General features: G+C 35.2%; 1 protein-coding gene across 6 annotated transcripts in view; it reads left to right on the top strand.

Moving 5' to 3' along the window:
- Rims1 (regulating synaptic membrane exocytosis 1) overlaps nt 1–23,263 on the top strand; it is a 504,676-nt gene that overhangs the window by 329,965 nt on the left and 151,448 nt on the right. For all 6 annotated transcript variants that reach the window (XM_042687077.1, XM_042687082.1, XM_042687081.1 and 3 more), the window contains 8 exons: nt 3,548–3,658; nt 6,162–6,261; nt 10,777–10,900; nt 14,985–15,031; nt 18,258–18,370; nt 21,915–22,045; nt 22,703–22,874; nt 22,998–23,151. In XM_042687077.1, the coding sequence (XP_042543011.1) occupies nt 3,548–3,658; nt 6,162–6,261; nt 10,777–10,900; nt 14,985–15,031; nt 18,258–18,370; nt 21,915–22,045; nt 22,703–22,874; nt 22,998–23,151 (952 nt within the window). The remainder of the gene's footprint in view (nt 1–3,547; nt 3,659–6,161; nt 6,262–10,776; nt 10,901–14,984; nt 15,032–18,257; nt 18,371–21,914; nt 22,046–22,702; nt 22,875–22,997; nt 23,152–23,263) is intronic.

The raw sequence follows: 23,263 nt of genomic DNA, 5'->3' as shown, positions 1-23,263 counted from the left end.
TAAGTGTACATATGTGAAAATGGAACTAGGAAATTTGAGAGTGGTGGGGTTGGGAGAGGTAGGGGTGAGTGATGGAAGGGATGGCATTTATCAAGATGCATTGTGCTTATGAATTCACATTTTGCATTGGAACCCCTTTGTACAAAGTTAATAAAAAATCATAGTAAAGAAAATGGATTTCTTGAATCGTGACAAAAGGGAAATAAGGATAGAATTATTAACTGTATCAGAAAAGAAATTATATCCTATAATTTGTAATTAATTTAGGGGGCCTTTTGTACTTATGAGCATTCATTAATGCTTAGAGGTAAGTTCCTACCCAGATAGCAGAAATCATTGTTCCATCTAATGATAATTTGTAAGCTTTTTTTTCAGATGTTGTGACATTTTTGCAGATGAAAATTAAAATTAAACTTCAGCTAGCGACTTGGCTCTCAACAAGTTGATAGAGGCCCTGAATTCAAATCACACTACTTCCAAAAAATATAGAAACAAAAAACAAAATCCTGGGCAGGTGTTAATGACCATTCATGCCTAGAATCCTACTGTTCAGGAGTCTGAGGCCTATAGGGTCTTGGGTCAAAACCAGCCTGGGCAGACAAATCTATGACAATCCACTTTTAATTAACTAGTAAAAAGCAGGCCTAGAGATATTGCTCAAATGATATAGTACCACTTGAACCAGAAAGCTGAGCAAGCACAGTTTCTGAATTTAAACCTTGGTCCTAGACAAAATGACAACAATAACAACAAAAGCAGCTCTGTGTACCAGTGGCTTCTACCTGTAATCCTATATACTCAGGAGGCTGCCATCTAAGGACTGTGATTTAAAGCCAGCTTGGGCAGGAAAGTCCTTGAGATGCTTATCTCTAATTAACCACAACAAAGCTGGAAATGGAACTGTGGCTCAGGTGGTTGAGTGTCAACCTTGAGAGAAACAAATGAATGGACAGAGTTTAGGCCCTGAGTTCAAGTCTCAGTACACACACACACACACACACACACACACACACACTCAAGTCTCAGTATACACACACACACACACACACACACACACTCAAGTCTCAGTACACACACACACACACACACACACACACACACACACACACACACACACACACACACACACACACACACACACACACACACACAGTCTAGGTTGGGATTCCCCAGAATTTTCCTGGATAATAAATCTTTATCCCTGGTGCTGAGGAAATATGCTATGTGGGTAGCCAAATACTCTCTTTCTCTTCCCATTTAAAACTCTGTCATAGGCATTTCATGGGCATTGTGGGAAAGAATTTACAACCTCTCAACTTCCTCCAAAAAAAATTCCCATCATTTTATTCTTTATCAGAGAAGTCCCAGAGAAAAGAGAGAGAAGATGCAGTTATTAGGCTGGATTAGGTAGATGGTAGATCACATAGCGCTCGTGTCCTACTGGACCAAACTTTTTTTTTTTTTTTTTTATTATAGTCCTGGGGCTTGAACTCAGGACCTGGGCACTGTCCCTGAGCTTCTTTTGCTCAAGGATAGCACTCTACCACTTGAGCCACAGCGCCACTTCTGTGCATGTGGTACTGAAGAATCAAACCAGGGCTTCATGCCTGCAAGGCAAGCACTGTACCACTGAGTCACATTCCCAGCCCAATGGACCAAATCTTTTGAGGCACTAGAGGAGAAATCTCAGCAACTTTCTTCGTCTTCTCACAGTAACATGAAAGACAATGCTGGAAATTAAAATAGCAGAATTTTGGCCTCCTGTAAAGACAAATGAGGTTGCCCTTCATGCAGCCTGCTCCCCAAAAAACTGTCTGAGTCTATGCTAGCATCAGGTTTGGTGATGGATAAAACCAGCATGGACTTTTCTGGTGAGATTTATAAGAAAATGATGATAGTCTGTTCAAAGTGAAGAGTCATGTGATTTTTCATTTTTCTTGTCTAGTGTTCTTTTGTATTATGAAAAATAATGTATGTCAGTAGGGGCTGATGGCTTATGCTTGTAATCCTAGCTACTCAGGTGGCTGAGATCTTAGAATCATAGTTTAAAGCCAACATAGGTAGGAAAATCTATGAGACTCTTATTTCCATTTAAGCATCAAAAAGCCAGTGGAGGTATGGCACAAGTGGTAGAATGCCTGGTTTAAGTGAGAAAGTTAAGGGACAGCACCCAGGCTCTGCCAGCATACACGTAAAAATATTTTCCTTATTTCCTGTAACATTATTTTCTCTTGTCTCCCCTTCTCCCAGTCTTCTTCTCTAATAGTCCTTCTTCTATTTTCATATTTTCCCTATTTTCTCTTTAGATTGCAAAATATGAGAAAACAAAAAGCTTTATTAAATAATGTCTATTATATATCTAAATGAAATTGAGATGCACAGGTGCTCCTCATTTTATGGTGGGGTAACATTTTGATAAATATATTGCTTACTTAAAATATTGTTGGTTGAATAAACCTAAGTTACAGAATGCAGTTGTTTAGCAGCTCTCCTGTGTCGGGTGTAGGCTTTCTATTTGGTGACCTGGGAGCTGTGATGCCAGCAACCTCACATAGGAGCACAAAACCAAGTTATCACCAACCAAGAGAAAAGATAAAAAAAATAAAAATTCAAAGTGTGGCTTCTACTCAATGTGTAACACTTTTGCACTACTATAAAGGGCAAAAAAATTATAAGATAAACCATTGTGATTTGCAACCCATTTGGCTAAGGATTCCATTGACATGAACAACTCAAACTACAGAACCATTTTTCTTTATGTAAACAGAAATATTTTCAAATGTCAATGAACTTCATTTTTAAACCATTTTTAGACATGTACTTAGGTGACACTTACTTTAGCATAAGTGTCATTTAGCCTAAGTGTCATTCTCAAATAAAATAAACTAAATGAAAAATGTTACAGGCCAATGATTGTGTTCACTGGAATAAAGAATTTCCTATGGAACATTTTTTTTGATGCCTGTACTGAGACTTGAACTCAAGTCCTGAGTACTGGCCCTTAGCTTTTTTATTTAAGGCAAGTGCTCTACCATTTGAGCCACAGCTCCACTTCTGGCTTTTTGATGGTTAGTTGGAAATAAGAGTCTCATGGACTTTCTTGCCTAAGCTAGTTTTGAATTGTGATCCTCGGATCTCAGCCTCCTGAGTAGGTAGGGTTACAGGAGTGAGCCACCAGAACCAGGCTTGATATATTTTTATAAGTATAAATTAAAATTGTACTAATAGGTTTCATTATGATATTTATGTATTGTGTATATCTTAGAGTTATTTATTAAACACATTTTACAAAGGAAGGGTGGGCCATATTTTTTAATTCCAAATGCTCTTAAGGATATCAAGAAAGTTGAAGTCAGCATCATCTGATCAGACTTTTAAATACTAGATGACTATCAAGTATTGTACTAATTAAAAAAAAGATACACCCATGCCTTGATTTCCTACGGAGTATCTTAACAAACAAAACCGTATCGTGCTACAACTAATGATTGTGTGTCTGTAGGAAAGAAAGCAAATTCTTTACTTTTTAAACTTTGTATTTTAATAGCATCCTGTAACGTGGCAACCGTCTAAAGAGGGTGATCGGTTAATTGGACGTGTTATTCTTAACAAAAGAACAACCATGCCCAAAGAATCAGGTGCATTACTGGGACTTAAAGTAAGTATGATGGGGCTGGGAAGGTGGCTCAGTGGTAGAGTGCTTGCCTTGCATGCATGAGGCCCTGGGTTCGATTCCTCAGTACCACATAAGCAGAAAAAGCTGGAAGTGGTGCTGTGGCTCAAGTGTTAGAGCGCTAGCCTTGAGCTGAAGAGCTGAGGGTCAGTGCCTAGGCCCAGAGTTTAGACCCCATGACCACCACCACCACCAACAACAACAAAAAAGTAAGTATGATGGTTTAAAATATTTCCTAATTCTCATACAAAAATGCATTCGCATATATTCTGACAATGACTTTCCAATATCTTCCTCCCTTTTTGAAGTAACATTCTTCTAATGGATATGATGTCCTATGTGAAATATTTTTATTTTTGTATTTTTAAAATTTTTACTATAATTAAGGAGATGTACAGAGGGGTTTCAATTTTAGAAGTTGGACTATGAATACAATGCATCTTGACCAATGTCAAGATATATAGGGAAAATTCAATTTTTTCTAAATATAAAGTTTAAGGGTAATTTTATATTTAAAAGATTTATGTGTGTGTGTGCATGCATATGTGCCAGTCTTGAGGCTTGAATTCAGGCCCTGAGCGCCATCCCTGAGCATTTTGCTCAAGGCTAGTATTCTTATCACTTTAGCCACAGCTCCACTTCTGGCTTTCCTTTTGGTTATAAGAGTCTTAATAACCACGACCCACAGATCTCAGCCTCCTGAGTAGCTAGGATCACGTGTGTGCCACTGATACCTGGCTTATATTTTTCACAATTTTAATGGGAAACAGTAAAGTTGAATATTGCTTACTTTTTATGTGCTGTGCAGCTCATCATAAGACACCAATGAGGAGATTGTTTTTTAATAACAGTTCCACATCAATTTAAAGGGCAAGATGTGTACTGAAGATAATTTGTGTTATATAACACCAGCCTAGAAAGCTTAAGGCCCTGGATTTAAATTCCAGTACCACCAAAAACATAGGAGTGAAATGTATCTTTCAAACTTAATAATTATCTTCTAATAAATATGACACATGATAGATTACAAAAAGGTTGTTATACTTTGTAGAAAAGTATATATACATATTGGGCATATGTGCAATTGTGAAAAGTACATACTTATGCATATATGTATGTATATACTCATAAATTCATCCTTCCATATATATCTTGAGTTATGTATGTGGAATATACATGTTAAATCACCAGGTTTTGATTTCAGTTACTTAAATATTTTATATACTACTCTTACACATTACAAGATTATATTGCAATTGTGTTGCAGTTTGACTTTTTCAAAACCATTGGCCATTAATCAGATAAAAACATAAGTTCAGAGCTAGGGTTGTAATTTAGCAATACAATGCTTTCTGAGTGTGCACTAGGCCCTGGATTTGAAATCCAACACAGAAGAAAAAAAAAGAGTGCAATTCATAAGCTTCATTCTATCTTATTGATTATCCTTATGAAATAATTCTTATTATCTGCATTAATGGGTTCCTAAAAACTGTAGATCAGCCTCAATATTAGTAATATTTCTTCATGTTTAGTTCGGTATGTTTGAGTCAATGCATTGAGAAAAAAATTGACCTCGAGTTTTTCAGATGGTTCAAATTTTAGATGTTATGATTAAATGAAAAGTTCTGTGAACAGCTTTGGCTTTGGGAGGCAAGAACAGGTATATTTCAGTTGAGAAGATCTTAGATGGTCAGTTGTAGACATATAGTTAGGCTATTGCCTTTACACCATGCTGATTACCAGCATGGCTTGTTCTTGCTTGAATCTTCATGACTGTGGAATGCTAATTTCTACTACACACATACAGGAGATCTAACTCGGATAGGATATTGGATCATTGTAGATATTATTTAAAACATTAAGAAAAAACTTCAGCCACATCCTACTGCCTGTCACTAGCTACTCAGGAAGCTGGGATCTGAGGATTGAGGTTTGAAGCCAGCCTAGGCAGGAAAGTCCATGAGACTCTGATCTCCATTTAACTACCCAAAAGCTAGAAGCAGAACTGTAGCTTAAATGTTAGAGCATTAGCCTTGATCAGAAATGCTTGGGGACAGTGCACAGGTCCTGAGTTCAACTTCCAATACTGGCACCAAACCGAAAAGATAATACAATAAATAAAGAACCTAAATTAAATAGTGCCAAACACAAACAATTGTTGTTTGAATAGTAAGGCAGGGTGATTTGGCACACGGTGTTATATATTATTTATCATAACTTTTTATTGTTGTTTATTTTATCCTTCTATTGTTATTCTTTATTTTATTATTATTGGTATTGTTACTCATTGCTTGATAATCTCATATATAATAAAATACCTCTTTTCTATACTGTACTACTAGTTCTTTTAATCAGGAAAGTATTATGCTTCATTGAAGTCCCTATAATTTATTGTAAGGGCATTATAAAATTATCTGGGCATAATTCATCAAAATAAAGTTATATGTCAGTGTGAGTCTTGGGAACTTAGACATTTTTAATTGTCCAGGTTGTTGGAGGAAAAATGACTGACTTGGGACGCCTGGGTGCTTTCATCACCAAAGTCAAGAAGGGTAGCCTTGCGGATGTTGTTGGCCATCTAAGAGCAGGTAAAGTCCTTTCTCATCTTTCAGCAGTGTTCTCTGTTCGTGAGTTAGTGGATTTCAATCTGCCGTTATCTATGTATCAGAGTGAAGTCATTAATTTATTGTCAAGCATGAATTCACGTTCTTCATAGAGTTACCCATTGCACCAACTGATTGCTGTACTAAGTACAGTTTGGAGGCCATAAGAGTAGAAATCTTTCTTTAAAAACCACACTGATAAAAATAATGAAAGATTATTTTTGCAGGTCATTTCATGGTATTGCTACAAACTTCTAATCTAAAACAATTTAACTTTGTGAAAAAAATTACACGTTATGATTTCATTCTTTGGTTTCATTTTTAGCCACAACAGTTACTATAGTCTTGCCTAATTGTTCCAAAACACTTATTTAGGAGTGGAGATTTTCATACAACATGATTGTACTGTTTTATTTTTCTAAACAGATTATGTAACAAAATGTTTGTTCATTTAAATGAGACATATATTGTACGTTTGGAGAATTGCCACTTCTTTGGCATTTGGAAATAGCACAATAGAATTAGGTAATATATCCAAATGTATCATATAAGCAGTGGCAACACAGTTTTAAATTGTTTACTTTTAGTGTCAGTTAAAATCATATTAACTTTTCTTCCCATTTATTTCACTTTAGAGTGTACTAGAAATTTTTGTTCAGAGTATCTACTTATGCATTTGTCAAGCACTTATAAAGAAAACAGGGCTGGCTTAACTGTTACAGCACCTACCTACCAAGGATAAGGCCATGGGTTCAAACCCCAGGACTCACACATACGTGCTCAGAGGTGGTTGAGGTGTAGCATTAAGTATCAATAACCCATAGCATACAGAAAGAGACTATTTCCAGCCCATAATTCCAATCTATATCCTCAAAATTTGTAGTCTTTGAGAACTTAAAAACATTCAAAGACATCTTAAGATATATATGCATATATATGTTTGATTGCTAGTATGGCAGTGCATAATTGATCCACGTGCTTTATTTTGAACAGACTTGTTAAGCAGGCATGGTGTTGGTAGAAAGCCCCAATAAGGGATTTTCCTCCAAGCAGTAGCTAAATAGCTTGGGAGGTGTGCCAAGTATGATGCACTATTGTTTCTGAGAGAGATGAGTTAATGTTTCAAGAAGACTTGGTAAACTAAATCTTTTGTCTAATGACTCAAAGTATAAAAAAGTATAAAAATCTCAAAAGTATAACTAATGTGAGAAAACTTTATCCAAAGAAATCTGGCTGTGTGACAGTGGCTCACAGCTGTAATCCTAGCTACTCAGGAGGCTAAAATCTGAGGATCACGTTTAACGCAGGACCAAGCAGGAAAGTCTGTGAGGCAATTATCATTAGTTAAAAAACAAAAAGTCAAAAGTGGGGGTTTAATTCAAGTGGTAGTGTGCCAACTTTGAGCAAATAAAAGTAAGGGATAGAGCCCAGGACCAAGCCTCATCGTTGGCATCAAAGGGAGGAAAAAGAAAGAAAAATAAAGACAAGAGAGAAAGAGGAAGAAAAGGAGGAAGGAAGTAAAGAAGGAAGGAAGGAAGGAAGGAAGGAAGGAAGGAAGGAAGGAAGGAAGGAAGGAAGGAAGGAAGGAAGGAAGGAAATTTTAGTGGAAGATTATAACTAATTAAAGGGCTTATTCTCTATTAAATATTTCTAAATGGTTGGTTTCATTTATTTTAACTGAGCTTATGACAACCTAAGAAATTTAAACCTGTAATTTTAATAAAGCCTCAAGGAAAAGAAAGTACATATGTGTACTTTTCACTTTAAACAATGAATAGTTTGAAAAAGTAAGGTATTTTGTGCACTATGTATAGTCTCTTTAGTCTATATTGTAATATAGGAAATGGTTGCATGAAAACGCCATTTGTCTATAAAAAGCTACAGTGTTATTTTATCAGCATGAACTTCATTTACCTTTTGCAATCGTGCTTTACTCTTCCTGCAGTCCTGCCCCCCTCAAACCTGTGCACATCCCTGCTGCTTCATTTAACAGTCTAAAATGCAGAATCCACACAGATGAGCTCCTGGTTACTAAGACCATTCAGTGTCTCAAGGTCACTCCTTGATCAAGTCAACACTCTATAGCTTTGTCTCCTAGCATTTTCAGCTCTCTAACTATGTCAGTCTACCTGTAGGTCTCTGGCAAGCTTGACCAGCACCTGTTACAGGCTTCCAGGTTACATTTCTGTTCTGCCTATTGAAGGCCTTTCCATCCTTCAAACCTAATCTTTTTTTTTTTTTTTTTTTTTTTTTTTTTGGGTCAAGTGGTGAGGCCTGAACTGTGGGCCTGGGTGCTGTCCCTCAGCTCTTCAGCTCAAGGCTAGCGCTCTACCACTTGAGCCACAGCGCCACTTCCGGCTTTTTTCTTTTTGCTTATGTGGTGCTGAGGAATTGAACCCAGGGCCTCATGCATGCAAGGCAAGGGCTTTACCACTGAGCTACCTTCCCAGTCCCAAAACCTAATCTTAAGTTGCCCCAGTGCAAAAGTGTTTCCTGAGATGGCACCTGCAGTCGCTACTCCCAACCTGGCATGTCTAGGTTCTACTTCTGTGCCACAAATGAACTTCTCTCATTGCATGAAACAGGTTTTCTTAAAGTTATTTAATCTCATATTACTTCTCCACCACCATATATAAAGACAGAAAAAATACCATTTTCATTGATGTACCCTTTTGTCTAAATCTATGCCTGAAATTTTGTCAGTGTATAAATAAATTTTATTAGACTACTTTCTGGATTACAAGCTATTGATCTGGGGATAAATAAATGCTTCTTAATTTAATTTGACATGAAAAGATATGCTTCCAGATTTCTATGTAGGAGCAGAACTTTACAGTGTAGTACTTACACAAAAACACTGGTTGTAATTCATTGCTAAGTAGTAAAATGAATTTGTTCGCCTTCATAAATTTAAAAATATAATGGAATAGGATATCAGGGTAAGTATTTAAACTTTTCTAGCATATATATGTATGTGCACAAACATGCACATATATATGTATGTATAATGTTATTACATATACTTATTTAAGCTATTTTTTCTTGGTTGGAAAAACTTTAAAAATTAACAGATTGTAAATTTAAGATGATTTTCTTCCTTTATTTCTTTTACCTTCTTTTCTTTTCCTTCTCTTTCCTGAACAATGATGTATATTTATATATTCCTTATTTGAAAACCTTTCCTAAATGTATCTGCTTAAATTATTAGAAGAATTGGTAATAACCCTGTTGTTATTTGGCTAGTGCTGTTTAGTATTGATAACAAGTGAAAGCAGCACACATATTTTCCAATATTTACCTTCTATTTTTCAATGAAGGAACACCTGGAGGAAATTAAGAAGTACTTGAAAGCAACTCCCTTGTAACAATTCCTTTCTATTGTTTTTGTAAATTTGACCTGTTCTAAAACTAAAAGATTCATATTTGAGCCTATATATTTTACATTTTAATGATATTAATTTACTAGTATAACTCCTACTTATTTGTGTCCTACTATGCCAGAAGCTAATAACAACCAACTAGCATGAACCTCAACAAATGAAGATACCTCTAAGTGTCTCTGAGGCTGGGCTATTTCAGCTGAGTCTTCCATTTGCAATTTAAGGGTCCTGAGATGGGAACTCTTTGGGAGCTAAGACTGCTATACATATTCATGAGAATAAATCTGTTTTCAAATGACATACCTTGGAAACTCCAGCTAAAACTACAACTATTAGTTATTATCTCATATATGTTCATGGAACTTCATTCAACACTTTTTGACTAATCTTGGATTAATTCACAAAACTAGTAGCATTTTTTAAATTGTTTTAAGCATTTCCTTGTTCTTTCAAATTCAGTATCTATTATAGAATATCTGTTTTCTGAACATCTGGAAGTGGGTTAACTGTCATGCAACAGTTTTACATCTGCTTGCTTTGTAACTCTGCACTAGCTACCCGTGTTACACTTGGGTGTGACTTCAAATCCTTTCATGCATTTCTATTCAGTTGGGCATCCAGTGAAGACAAATAGAGTGATTCTTAATAGGAAAACTCATGCTAGCAAGCTTTTTGCTGCACTTTACCTAAAGTAAAACAGGACTTCTGCACAGTTGAAGAAGAAGCTTTCATTTATGGTGCTGTGTACTTATGATATGAGGCATGCTGCCAGTTGTTATTTTTAATGTTCCCAAATAGGCTGTGCCAGTTCCATCCCATAGCATGAGATTGATCTATAATAATATTTCTGGTATATCTCAAAATATAAAGGCAGTTTTTATGCTGTTTTCAGTGAGTACTAACATTTGTGGGAGGAAGTAAATATAAAAAGGCAAAACAAAAGAATAAAGGTGTTTAGAAGAAACATTTAGCTGACATTATATAATTTGCTTTTGAGAGCAGAACCTAAAAGATTAACCTAATTGTATCTGTCTTGCATTTCTTTGTTAAGAAAGAGAAAAGATAAGAAAAATAAACAGAATATATAAGGTAAAAAAATACCCTTTTTTTTAAATTCAAGGGGATGAAGTTCTAGAATGGAATGGTAAACCCCTGCCTGGAGCTACAAATGAAGAAGTTTACAACATTATTTTAGAATCAAAATCAGAACCTCAAGTTGAAATTATTGTTTCAAGGCCTATTGGGTAAGGCTAAAAAAACTTGCTTCTTAAGTTTAGTAAATTACATGTATTAGCAGGGTTTTAAGAAAGAAGTTTATACATTCATATAGCACATGATAATGTGGATAGAGTTTTCACATCAATTATTGGCATACATTTTAGATTTCTAAAATAAAAAAATAAACACACTGAATTTCCTTCAATATATTTCTGAAGCTCCACAAATTAACAATTAAGATATCAAAAAAGCATGGATATGTTCTTCTCACAAAGAACTACAAAGTAAAATATTTTCTTTTAGTGGTTGGACTACTTATTGTTTAGCTATTCTAATTTAAGGAATATTATTTCCTTTAAAAGAGTCACTAGTAGGCACATTTTCTTGTTATGATTATAATATGAATGATTTTATATGTCTACATGAACTTGTGTGTTTTTAAATTGTGCTGGTCCTGGGGCTTGAACTTAGGGCCTGAACATTGTCCCTGAGCTTTTTTGCCCAAGACTAGTGTTCTGTCACTTGAGCCACAGTTCTGCTTCCAGCCTTTTGGTAGTTAATTGGATTTTCTTTCCTAGAATGGCATAGAACCACTACCCTCAGATCTCAGCCTCCTGAGTAGCTAGAATTACAGGCAAGAGCCACAAGGCTATTGGACTTATTCTACAAAGACAATTGTTTCTGCATATTTATTAATGAGTGGTTCAAAGTTTTATTTAAAGTAAAGCAAGAAATTTAAATATTTAAATTGGTTGTAATAGTTGGTATGCTCTTTTTACAACCTCAGTATTTATTGTGACTTAATTATTTTCAGCCAGTGGAATGCTTTCCCTATCTGGACTTCTTCATGATTTCCTTATATACAGACACAAAGCCCAAAGTAAACACTCATTTTTCCAAACTATGGTTTTTAGGGGGCTTTGTGCACCAGCTTATTATAGTTGACTTCATGTTTGAACATGGTCTTGGAAATGACTTTTCTCCCAGATATTATACAACCACTAATTCAAGACAGTTTATGTTGAAAATTTTACCTTTTTTGTTTTCTTCATGAATATATGACAATGCAAAGCAAACAAGAAAATAGAAGTATCCTCATTTCAAGAATCAAAAGTATTTAATCATATATCAAAGAACAATATTAGTTTATAAAATTCTAAAAGTAAGGCAAGTTTTAATCACTTTTAAGTGGTGATTAATTAAAGTAACCATTGAAGACATTTGCCAAAATATTGTATATTTACATGAAGATTTTTTAAAGATCATGGTAATTTGTGCTAGTTTTTAGATGACATATGTTCTAGGACTGAGTACAATATAAGACTGGAAAAGAGGTAAGTAAATTGGAAAATGAATCAAAAGTACAAAAATACATCTTAAAATAAAATATGTAGCGTGTTGTCAGATATCAGCTACAATACTAATTTATGGTGACTTAAAAAATCAACAGACAATTAAAGTAGACTGGAAACCCCTTATTTTTATTTTGCATGAAAATCACTTACAGTGTGATCATCTGCATAGACAAATCTTAAACTATGGAATATGGAATTCAGAGGGCACAATTTAAATGAAAATCAAAGCAGACATCACCTTTCTAATTAACACATTAATTATGGTTTTGTTTTAATAGTTTAATATTTATATTTAGTGTACTTCCATTTAGCTATCATTATTAACTTGAAGCAGGAAATAAATATTAAGTCATAATTCACTAAGCATAATAATTTCAGGAATTGTTTTCTTTATATTTTAGCCACACATTGATCAGTATTGAGTCATCTGCTATCTTGACTTTGCCAAACACAGTATTTCTGACCTTTATCATTGTTTTGAAAACTACCACATAATTTGTAGCAAATACGCCTGAGAAATTAACACTAAAAAATTAAATTTTAAGATCCTGCATGGTAGCTCAGTGTATAATTCTAGCAACTCACGAAGTGAGTGTAATTCCAGCTAACATAGGCAAAAAAAGTTTTTGAAGCTTCACTGCAACAGAAATATCTAAGCATGGTCATACTTGTCTGTAAATTTCAGCTTCAGAATGAAATGTAATTAAGTAGACCCCTGTCCAAACTGGCTGGGACAAACACGGATTGGATAGAGGGTTGAGGGTTTTGTATTGAGAGGTGGAATGCCTGCCTGGCAAGTGTCCTGCCCTGAGGTCAAATTCTAGGACTGCCAAAACAATTGTTTCTGATTCAGAATTACCATAACTTTTTCCAACCACTTGTTTACCATCCCTCTTTAAAAGACATAAAATTTAAAATTTTTTCTTCATTAGAGTTCCAAACTCTAATTTTTGTAATTGATCAGCAAGCTGGTTTCCAAAAAAACTCAATGTTGTCTAAAAAATGTGTCTTTAGTTTTTAAAAATAATTTATTTCTATTTGATTTGGTTATTTGAGAAGAAACTGTTAGTGAATACAAAATAAAGATAGTGAGGATCAACGTGATAGTTGATTTCTGATATCTTAAGTACTATTACTCTCTGAATTACAAGTTCATATTAATGGCCTATGCAAATTATTAATTACATAAAAATTAGAATAAAATATGTTATAGAAAAGACAAATCTCAGTGCTGGTGGCTCACACCTGTAATCTTAGCAACTCATGTTGCCAGGGATCTGAAGATTCAGGATCAAAGTCAGCCTGAGCAGGAAAATCTGAGATTCATTTCCAGTTAATCCCCCAAAAGCCAGAAGTGTAGTTGTGGCTCAAGTGGTAAAGTGCCAGCTTTGAGTTAAAAATCCCTCAGTACACACACACACACACACACACACACACACACACACACAAACACACACACACACACACACACAGGATTTTGTTTGTTTAGTGGTTCAGTGGATTACAAGACCTTTCTTTCACTTGAGCCTCAATCCCAGTCCAACACAGAATGTTTCATCATTTGTAAAATTTAAATTATGATTAATCACAACACTAGTTTACACAAAAATGTGAAAATGAAACTTCAGGTAACCATTTAAGTAGAGAAATATTTTTTAAATTTTCATTCTCCTCCAAAATATAAAGAAAAATCACAGTGAATTTAGGTGCAAGGTAAGTTGTTAGAAATTCTTAAAATCATATGCTGCTAAGTGTGTTGGTACACATTACCTCCAGTCTACTTTAATGTGTCCTTTTAATGCTGGCATGTTATAATCAATGCTCAAATATCTTCGGCAAAGGAGAGGGGAAGTAATCTTTTACAGTATGATACCTAAACAGAGAAGGACTAGAGGCCTTAAGGTTGGAGTACCTAATGAATTAAATTGAGGTTATCTTAAATATTTCTCTAGGATAATTTGTGAGTGTGGCAGATACGAATGTTTCTCACAAGTTGCTTTCTAAGCATACAATAAGTAATCATATATTTAGATAACTTCAATTTAGAGATATACATCTCTATAAACAATATATATATGTGCAGAGATATCATACATATTATATATAACAGCATCTACATGATAGATATTATATGTGCATAGATATTATATATTTTCTGTAGACACATATATATGCACATATATAACAGTTTTTGGCTTTTTGTTGCAAGCTTGGACCATCTTTAATTTCCAAAGCAATTCATCTTTTTTGTTTTCTTAACTTTTCCATGATATTCATGACATTATTTTAGTATCAAGATGTTTCCATCCCTTTCATTCAGTAAACTCCTTCAGATGTGTTTATAAAGCATTATTACTAATTTATAAGATATCTGTCATTTTGATTTTCTAGAATGGAAGTTAGAGTATTGCCTTTGACATTTTATTTTTAATTTCCAAAACTTACTGTTTTGGTAGTAAAAATATTGTGGTGAGTCTATCCACAATATTAAATTGATTGCGTCATGATACAGTGTTTTGCTGTGAAATATATAAAAACATATTTTTATGGCAGTTCCTTTTGTGTGTGTGGTTTTGACATGCATGCACATAAGTATCTCCTAAATAGTAACTCTCCTCCATTCTCTACATCTGAAAGACCCCAATGGGTGTTTTTTTTTCTTTTTTCACATCACTGAAGTATGATGAATGGGGTGTGATTTGTTGAAGGCAGGCAAATTTTCCTAACAAGATTTTTACACACCTCTTTCTTTTAGTGACATTCCCAGGATTCCTGAGAGCTCTCATCCTCCACTGGAGTCCAGTAAGTATAGCATTCCTTTGTATTCATAAAATACATTAGAACTAAATTGGAAATAAATACCTGCCATTTCCTTCCATTGGCTGATACAAATTAATTGATATTACTGTGTACTACTGGTGTATTCACTAATTGCAGAATTGAGCCACACACTCATGGCTCACTCCTGTAAACTGTAGCTACTTAAGAAGCTGAGATCTGAGCATCGCACTTTAATGCCAGCCTGGACAGAAATCTGTGCAATTCTTGTTTCCAACCAAGCAGCAAAAAGCAAGAAATGGAGGTGTGGTTCAAGAGGTAGAGGACCGACCAGCCTGTAGCATGAAAGCCAAGTGAGAATGTGATAATATGTAGTTATCACATGTTATCACATCCTAGTACAGCACTGGGAGAGAGCTAGGGAAGGAGTGACATTATCCAAAAAGAAATGTAGTCTTTAACTGACTTGCATAATTGCAGCTTCTCTGTATATCACCTTTCTAATAACAACATAAGAAACATATGTGCTATATATATTATACATAACAGCTATTATAGCATTTTACCTTACCAACTTATTCCCTTGTTTTTTAATTTTTGTTGTTTTTATGATTGAAACATAAAAATCATTAGGCCAACACCTTTCACATTATATCTATGTGGACACACTCTGAGCTGAACTACAATACAAATACTAGTTCTGTTTGCTGTATTTTCTAAGATACTGGATTTTTTTCAGTTCGATAATCCTATGAGCAGCCTAATAGATAAATATATTAGCACATTTTCCCAATTCCACTGCTAGTTAGTGTCAGCTAAGATAAAGAAGACAGTAAGAAGGTAGGTGAAAGGTTCACTGAAGTTAAATGTGTCCAGGATTTGAAAGAAGGGAAGTCAAGGGAGCCAGTCTAATGCATATAAGTACAATTGTTAAAACAATTAAAATCACTCAGGGTTAGATATTAAATAAATGATATGTGTGCAGTAAAATACAGATAAGTAGTGAAATTTTCATTGATACTGAAGAAGTGTCCCAGACACTTGTTTCATTATGGATTGTTGGTAAAATAACACTTAATCTTGATTTTCTAGTTACTTTTCTTGTTTTGGTGCCAGTAGTGAGGAGCCTCACATTCTCCTTTAGCTTTTTCTGCTCAAGGCTGACACTCTACTACTTGAGCCATATCTCAACTTCTGGCTTTTTTGGTTGTTCATTGGAAATAAGAGTTGCCCAGATTTGTCTTCCCAGGCTGGTTTTGACTGTGATATTCAGATCTCAGCCTCCTGAGTAGCTAGGATTACAACTATGAGCCATGAGTACCTGGCTTTGGCATATATTCTATAATATAAAACTAGTGAAAGGTGAGTTAGGGGAAAACAAACCAATGGTAGTGATTAGAGGAAAGAATACACAAGACTAAGGTAAAAAAGGACTGGAGACTAAGTTACCATAGAAAAGGCATTCAAACATTCTTATACCTACTAAAGATGAGCTCTGATTTAAATTTGAGCTACCTAGTGACTGACACAAAGGTGGAAATGGGACTAGTTGTTTATGTGCAGATACTGACAGGATTAAAAGATAAAGTAGACTGGCCCTGGTGGTTTACCCTCAAACCCTCACTAGTCAGGAGGCTGAGATCTCAGGATCTCAGTTAGAAGATAGCCTGGGCAGGGAGGTCTGTGCAGACTCTTATCTCTAGTAAACTACTTAAAAAAAAAAAGCTCAGGGACAATGCCAAGCCCCAGGACCAGCCCAGAAAAATAAATGAGTAAATGAATAAACCAATTATTTTAGTATTAGAAGCAAACTTTACTAGAAACAATATTGTTTTTTTGTGAGATCTGAGGAACAAATTATCCTAAAGATACTTGATAAATTATTTTAAAAAGTTTGTCTTTTTGTTCATTTATCTGTCTTTGGAGGGAGAGTAAGGGGAGGCTCAGAAATGGAGGGACAAAGCGTGAACAAATGCATCAGTGGTACCCACTAGACACTATGTTGAAAATGAACTATACAACTTGTGGGTGGGGACAGAAAGGGAAACTGGAAAAGAGTGAATGTTCTCATCACTTTACTTATGAAATGTTAACCCCTCTGTACAATCACCTTAATAATAACAATACAAACATTTTAAAAAGACACAGTCAAAAAGTGTTTTACAGCATGGAATTTATGTAGTTCAATATCAAGAAAGGAAGAAAGGGGGAAGGAGGAAAGTCAGGAAGGAGAGGAGGAGAGAGAGAGGAAGGGAGATAAATAAGCCATGCATACGTTCAGGAAGGGTCCCTAAATATGTTTCTGAATGGAGCATTAGCTATTTTCTGTTAAGAAGAGCTTTGTGTTCAACATTATGCTTAAGTGTAATTGCATTCTACAGACATTCTATACTTCTGAATGCATCAGGAAATACACTATAATAGTATACTATAATAGTAAAAAGAGTCACGTATTGACTAAAGGAGGAGCCAGCCCCCTCCACATCAAGGTGAAAAAAGGTCACTTGCAGTAAATTAATGAGAAGCATCCTAGAGTAGTTTAAGAGATCTACTTGTAAGATGATAAATTAGATTTAAAAATAATAATGAAATGTGAAGCTAGATATGACTGAAAATTTTCTAGTATGGGCAATTAATTACACTTATGCATTAACCACATAACTAATATTCTAGGCACCCTCTTCTTATTGCCCTGGTTTTGTGTGTGTGTGTGTGTGGTGTGTTTGTGTGTATGTGTGTGTACCTGCACTGGGTCTTGAACTCAGGGCTTGAGCACATTCCTGATGTTTGTTGCTTACAGCTGGTGTTCTACCACTTAAATCACACTTCCACTTCTGGCATTTTAGTGGTTGATATAATGGTGTCATGGACTTTTTTTCCCAGGCTGGCTTTGAACCATGCTTCTCAGATCTCAAGCCTTCTGAGTAACCAGGATGACATATGTGAGCCAACAACACCCAGCTTTCCTGCTCATTAATGTACATCTGTGTGTGGACTTATTCAAGAGCCTAAGCAGAACAGTCCCCTCCAGCCATGTAGATCAATACTTTTAATTTGGAAACAAAGGGAATTCAGCATCTTATTGCGTGATTTAAAATATCTTTAAAAAGAATTTATCTGAAGAAGACAAAATAACCTGCTACACTTATCCATTTAAAATAGATCATGTTGCCCATAGGTTATTGTATAGTAAGAATTAAGGCTTTATGTCTTTATAGTTTTGTAAAATATGATTTTTTTCTCATTGTAGGTTCAAGTTCCTTTGAATCTCAGAAGATGGAAAGGCCTTCTATTTCTGTGATTTCTCCAACAAGTCCTGGAGCTCTAAAAGATGCCCCACAAGTGTTACCAGGGCAACTCTCTGTATGTACTATTTTGTACTTGCTGGAATACATTCATGTTTTCTTACTGAGAGTCTTCTTGAAGCTCACAATTAATACATAATAATTTGGCACCATACTGTTCTTCATGAATTTTCTGTATTTCTTCAGCTACTTGGTTATTCTTATGTTTATATATAAAGATTTATTGAATTGCTATAGTTTACCAAATGCTCTAAAAATATTAACTGATAAGTGATAACTTTTATAGAATATTCACTCTTTTGGGTATGCTATATCAAATTAGGTAATTATTTAGCATGTAGTTGACTTAGGGAATCACGTTCAATTTACTTAACCACCTGATAAGCCGAGAGGCTGAGGACCTTAAATTTCAAATAATCTGTTTAGCTTCCTAAGGTGTTAGTTGCAGAAATAACATATACAGGGTGCCTGCAAGACACTCACTCACCACTGCTTTATTACAAAAAGCTGGAGAAAAGCAATTATCGTTAATTATCATGAAGAACTTTGAATCTGTGTAGATTCAAGTGGGACATGGGAAATGTATTAATAACTAAAAATTGCTTCACATTCTTCTAAAAATAATTGAATTTTTCTTTTGATAATGCATGTTTCTTTTCTTTCCTTTTTTTATTTCTGTCATTTGTAGGGCTTAAACTCAGGGCCTTGGCGCTGTCCCTGAGTTTTTGTGCCCAAGGCTAGCACTCTACTGCTTTGAGTCATAGCGCCACTTCTGGGTTTCTGGTAGTTAATTGGAGATAAGAGTCTCACAGACTTTTCTGGCTGGGCTGCCTTTGAACTGTGATCTCTGATCTCAGCCTCCAGAGTATCTAGGATTACAGGTGTGAGCCACCAGCATGTAGCTAACATGCATTTTTAAGTCTACATGTCCCTTAGTTTTTTTGTCAAAGCTGATGCTGTATCCAGTTGAGTCACAGCTCCACTTCTGGCTTTTTTTTTAAAGTAGAGATAAGAGTTTCATGAACTTAAACAGGTGGACCCATTGCAACAATGAGATGTACAAGACATTATGTCAAAAAACAAACTTTACAACTTTGGTGCGGGTGTGGGGGGATGGTTGAGGGGAGGAGATGGGAAGGGATGGGAATGGGAAACAAAGGAGGAGGCAACAATGCTTGATAAGAAATGTACTCATTACATTGCCATGTAATTGTAACCCCTCTGTACAGTATTCCTACAATTAAAAAAAAGGATCTTTAAAAAATGTTTCATGGACTTTTCTGATAGGACTGGCTTGGAATTATGATCCTCAGATTTCAGCCTTCTGAGTAGCTGGGATTGCAGATATGAGCCACCCACCACTGGCTTGACAGAACCAGATTTTTAACTGCCCCTTATTCTTTTTTTTTTTTTTTTTAAATTTTATTTTATTTTAGTTGAGAACATACTGTACAGAGGGGTTACAATTACATGGGCAGGAAAATGCATACATTTCTTACCAAGCATTGCAGCCTCCTCCTTTGTTTACCCTTCACCTCCCTTCCCAGCCTCCCCCCTCCCCCCCACCCAATCATACCTCCCCTCCCCCCCCCCCCCCCCCCCCCCCCGACATTGTAAAGCCTGTTTTGACATGACATTTTGTACTTCTCATTGTTGCAACAGGTCCACCTGAATCCTTAAACTACTTGTTTGTCCCCGTCTCCTCCACATGTTATACTGACATCAAATATAGTGAAAGCGGGGGTTACACTGTGGGGGAGGGACATACAAAGCAACAAAGAAATAATATTATAAATGCATTAGAAACACATGCATGAAAGAAACAAAAACATTAAAATACATATTTGAGGGTTCGTTTTCCTAACATCACATTCTCTGACTTTTTCCGCTTGACTCATACCTATACTAGATATTGCAAATAAGGGAAACCATGGGACCTATGTTTCTTTGGGCCTGGCTTACTTCACTTAATATAATTTTTTCCAAGCCTTTCCATTTCCTAACTTAACTGCCCCTTATTCTACACATAAAATTTCTGTAGTTTTGTTTGTTTCCATGGTTCTTACATATGTTCCAACATATATCTTTTATATACAAATTAATAATATATGTTCATGTGCATATTAATCATGCACACTTATGATTTTTATTTAACCATAAAATCAAAGAAAAAACTGGTCATTTTCTCCAGTACACACACTGAACAGACTAATGTTTAATTTTTTAAAAATACATTTTTTTATTGTAAAGATACTGTACAGAGGGGTTACAGTTACATGAGAAAGGCAATGAGTCTATTTCCTATTGAGCATTGTTACCCGCTCCTTTGTTTTTCTCCTACCATCCCTTTCCTCCCTACCTCCCCAACTCCTCCCCCCCAAAGTTGTAAAGTTCGTTTTCAACATAGTGTCTTGTACATCTCATTGTTACAATGGGTCATCCTGTATCCTTATTTCAGCATTTTGTTATTTCCCTTTCCTTCCCCAAATTAGAAGGATGTATGTAAAGATACATTGACAACAGGGGTTGTATCATGGGGGAAGAACATACAAAGAAACAAAAAAATCACCTAGTACATTATAATTACCTTAAAAAGAACAACAAGAAAGATAAAATCATTTGTGTCCCTATCTTGGGATTCATTTCTCTTAACATTAGGTTATATGGTCATATGTACATAGCTTTAATGTTTAATTCTTACTACTTTTGTTATTGTATGTTGGTGTTCTGTTTGCCCATTTTTCTTTTGTCTAATTATCACGAAATTTTCATCATTAGGTATGTTATCTGCCCTTCATGTAGTTTGAAAAAATCGTTTATGTGTTAGGCTCTCCTTTGTTTTGTCCTTTTCTCTCATAGAGATTAAATGTAACAAGTTAATCACTTTTTTTAAAAAAATGGAGCTGGAGGCTAGTGGCTAACACCTGTAATCCTAGCTACTCTTGAGTCTGAGATCTGAGGATCATTGTTCACAGCCAGCTTCAGCAGGAAATCTGAGATGGCTGGAAGTGGAGCTGTGGCTTGAGCAGGGAAAACTAAGGAATCGCACACAGGTGCTGAGTACAAGTCCTGGAACTAGCACTAATTAATTAATTAAAAGTTAAATGGGAAAAATTCCAGTAAACATTGGGTAGTGCCTTACATGTCAAGTTGAAAAATACTGATCATGTGCTCTGATCCTTTCCAATCCCTCACACCTTAACTTATGTCACTGAACTTATTTAATTTAAATTGAGACACTTAAACTATCTGTATAATGGTACAGAATACATATTGCTCCTCCCATAAAGATACTTAAAAATCACCAACCATTCATTTTTAATACTTAAAAACAATAATTGTGCAGTGTTCTCTGACTTAAAACATTGCCAGGTTTATTTACATAGTGTTAGGTATTGTACTTCAGGATTGACACCTGGAAGTTGTTTAAAACTTACAGAGAAAAGTGAAATTTCCAAGTGGTTACCCTAAATAATTTGTAAAATTCCATGTCATTGCAATTCACAATGCCTTTCTCTAAAAAGAACTGTAATATAATTTTAGGTAATAAGGATTATACCTTGTGACAGTTACAAATAATCACGTTTCTTCTTTGTTCTTAGGTGAAGCTGTGGTATGACAGAGTGGGGCACCAGCTGATCGTGAATGTTCTACAAGCAACAGATCTACCCCCTAGAGCAGATGGCCGGCCTAGAAATCCCTATGTAAAAATGTATTTTCTTCCAGATAGAAGGTAGTAAAGCATTGGAGAAAAATATTTTTAAACCTTTGCAAATGGAAAAAGTGGAATTTTCTTTTATATTTTTCTTTTATACTTCTTTTATAAGGTAATACATTATTTTTTCTACTGGGGGAATGGAATAAATGATGTCATCGCTGAAAAAATATATTCCCAGGAGTCCTTCATTTTATCTTACTTTATTTACTTGTTATTTATCTATTTTTTTTCTGTTAGTAGTAGGGCTTGAGCTCAGGGTCTTGTACTCTTGCTTGGCTCTTTCCACTGAAATTCACTTCCAGCTTTTTTCTGGTTAATTGGAGATGAAGGTCTCATAGACTTTTCTGGTTTCAAACTACTATCCATAGATATCAACCTCCTGAGTAGCTGAGTATCCTGGCTCTCTGGAGACTTTTATTAATTTGAAAATATTCTGCCAATTTTAAATAACCATCTGTCTACCTATCTGTATCTGTATTGGATACTCATATCACTAAAACGTATCTTTGTATATGTACCTAGAATCATAACTACTTTTTTTTTTACAATGTTTTTCCAGACTTAGTTCTATTAAAAGAGAATCCCAATGGTATTATTACATGTAATTACAGTAGATGGCAGTATGTCCTTATTTTTGTTCATTTATTCACAAAACATCTTCATTTTTTTCAGTGACAAAAGTAAAAGGAGGACCAAAACAGTAAAGAAAGTTCTAGAACCCAAATGGAACCAAACTTTTGTCTATTCCCATGTACATCGTCGCGATTTTCGAGAGCGGATGTTAGAAATAACTCTGTGGGATCAACCTAGGGCACAAGAAGAAGAAAGCCAATTTCTTGGAGAGGTGCTGTATATTAGGAAGATTTAACTCAAATGCTTATTGATGCTTTGCAATATATCTGTTATGAGTATTTTTATGTGCTGTTTGGAGAAGGTACCGGATTTCATTTAAGAACTGTCTTTTTAGATCCTTATAGAATTGGAGACAGCACTTTTAGATGATGAGCCACACTGGTATAAACTTCAGACCCATGATGAGTCTTCACTACCTCTGCCCCAGCCGTCACCCTTTCTGCCCAGGCGACATCTTCATGGAGAAAGCTCTAGCAAAAAGCTCCAACGTAGGTTGAGGTCTTTTCAGTTCTCACAGATGAAATATTTTGTCATCATTTGAAAATTAATTCAAAATATTTTCAGATGTTTTATGAGATATAAAACTATTGGAAAACTTTC

The sequence above is a fragment of the Dipodomys spectabilis genome, unplaced genomic scaffold (assembly GCF_019054845.1).
Source record: "Dipodomys spectabilis isolate Male_0828 unplaced genomic scaffold, ASM1905484v1 ptg000102l, whole genome shotgun sequence".
Lineage (NCBI taxonomy): Eukaryota > Metazoa > Chordata > Mammalia > Rodentia > Heteromyidae > Dipodomys > Dipodomys spectabilis.
The sequence above is the reverse complement of the archived record's forward strand: the minus strand, read 5'-3'. Positions and strand labels throughout refer to the sequence as shown.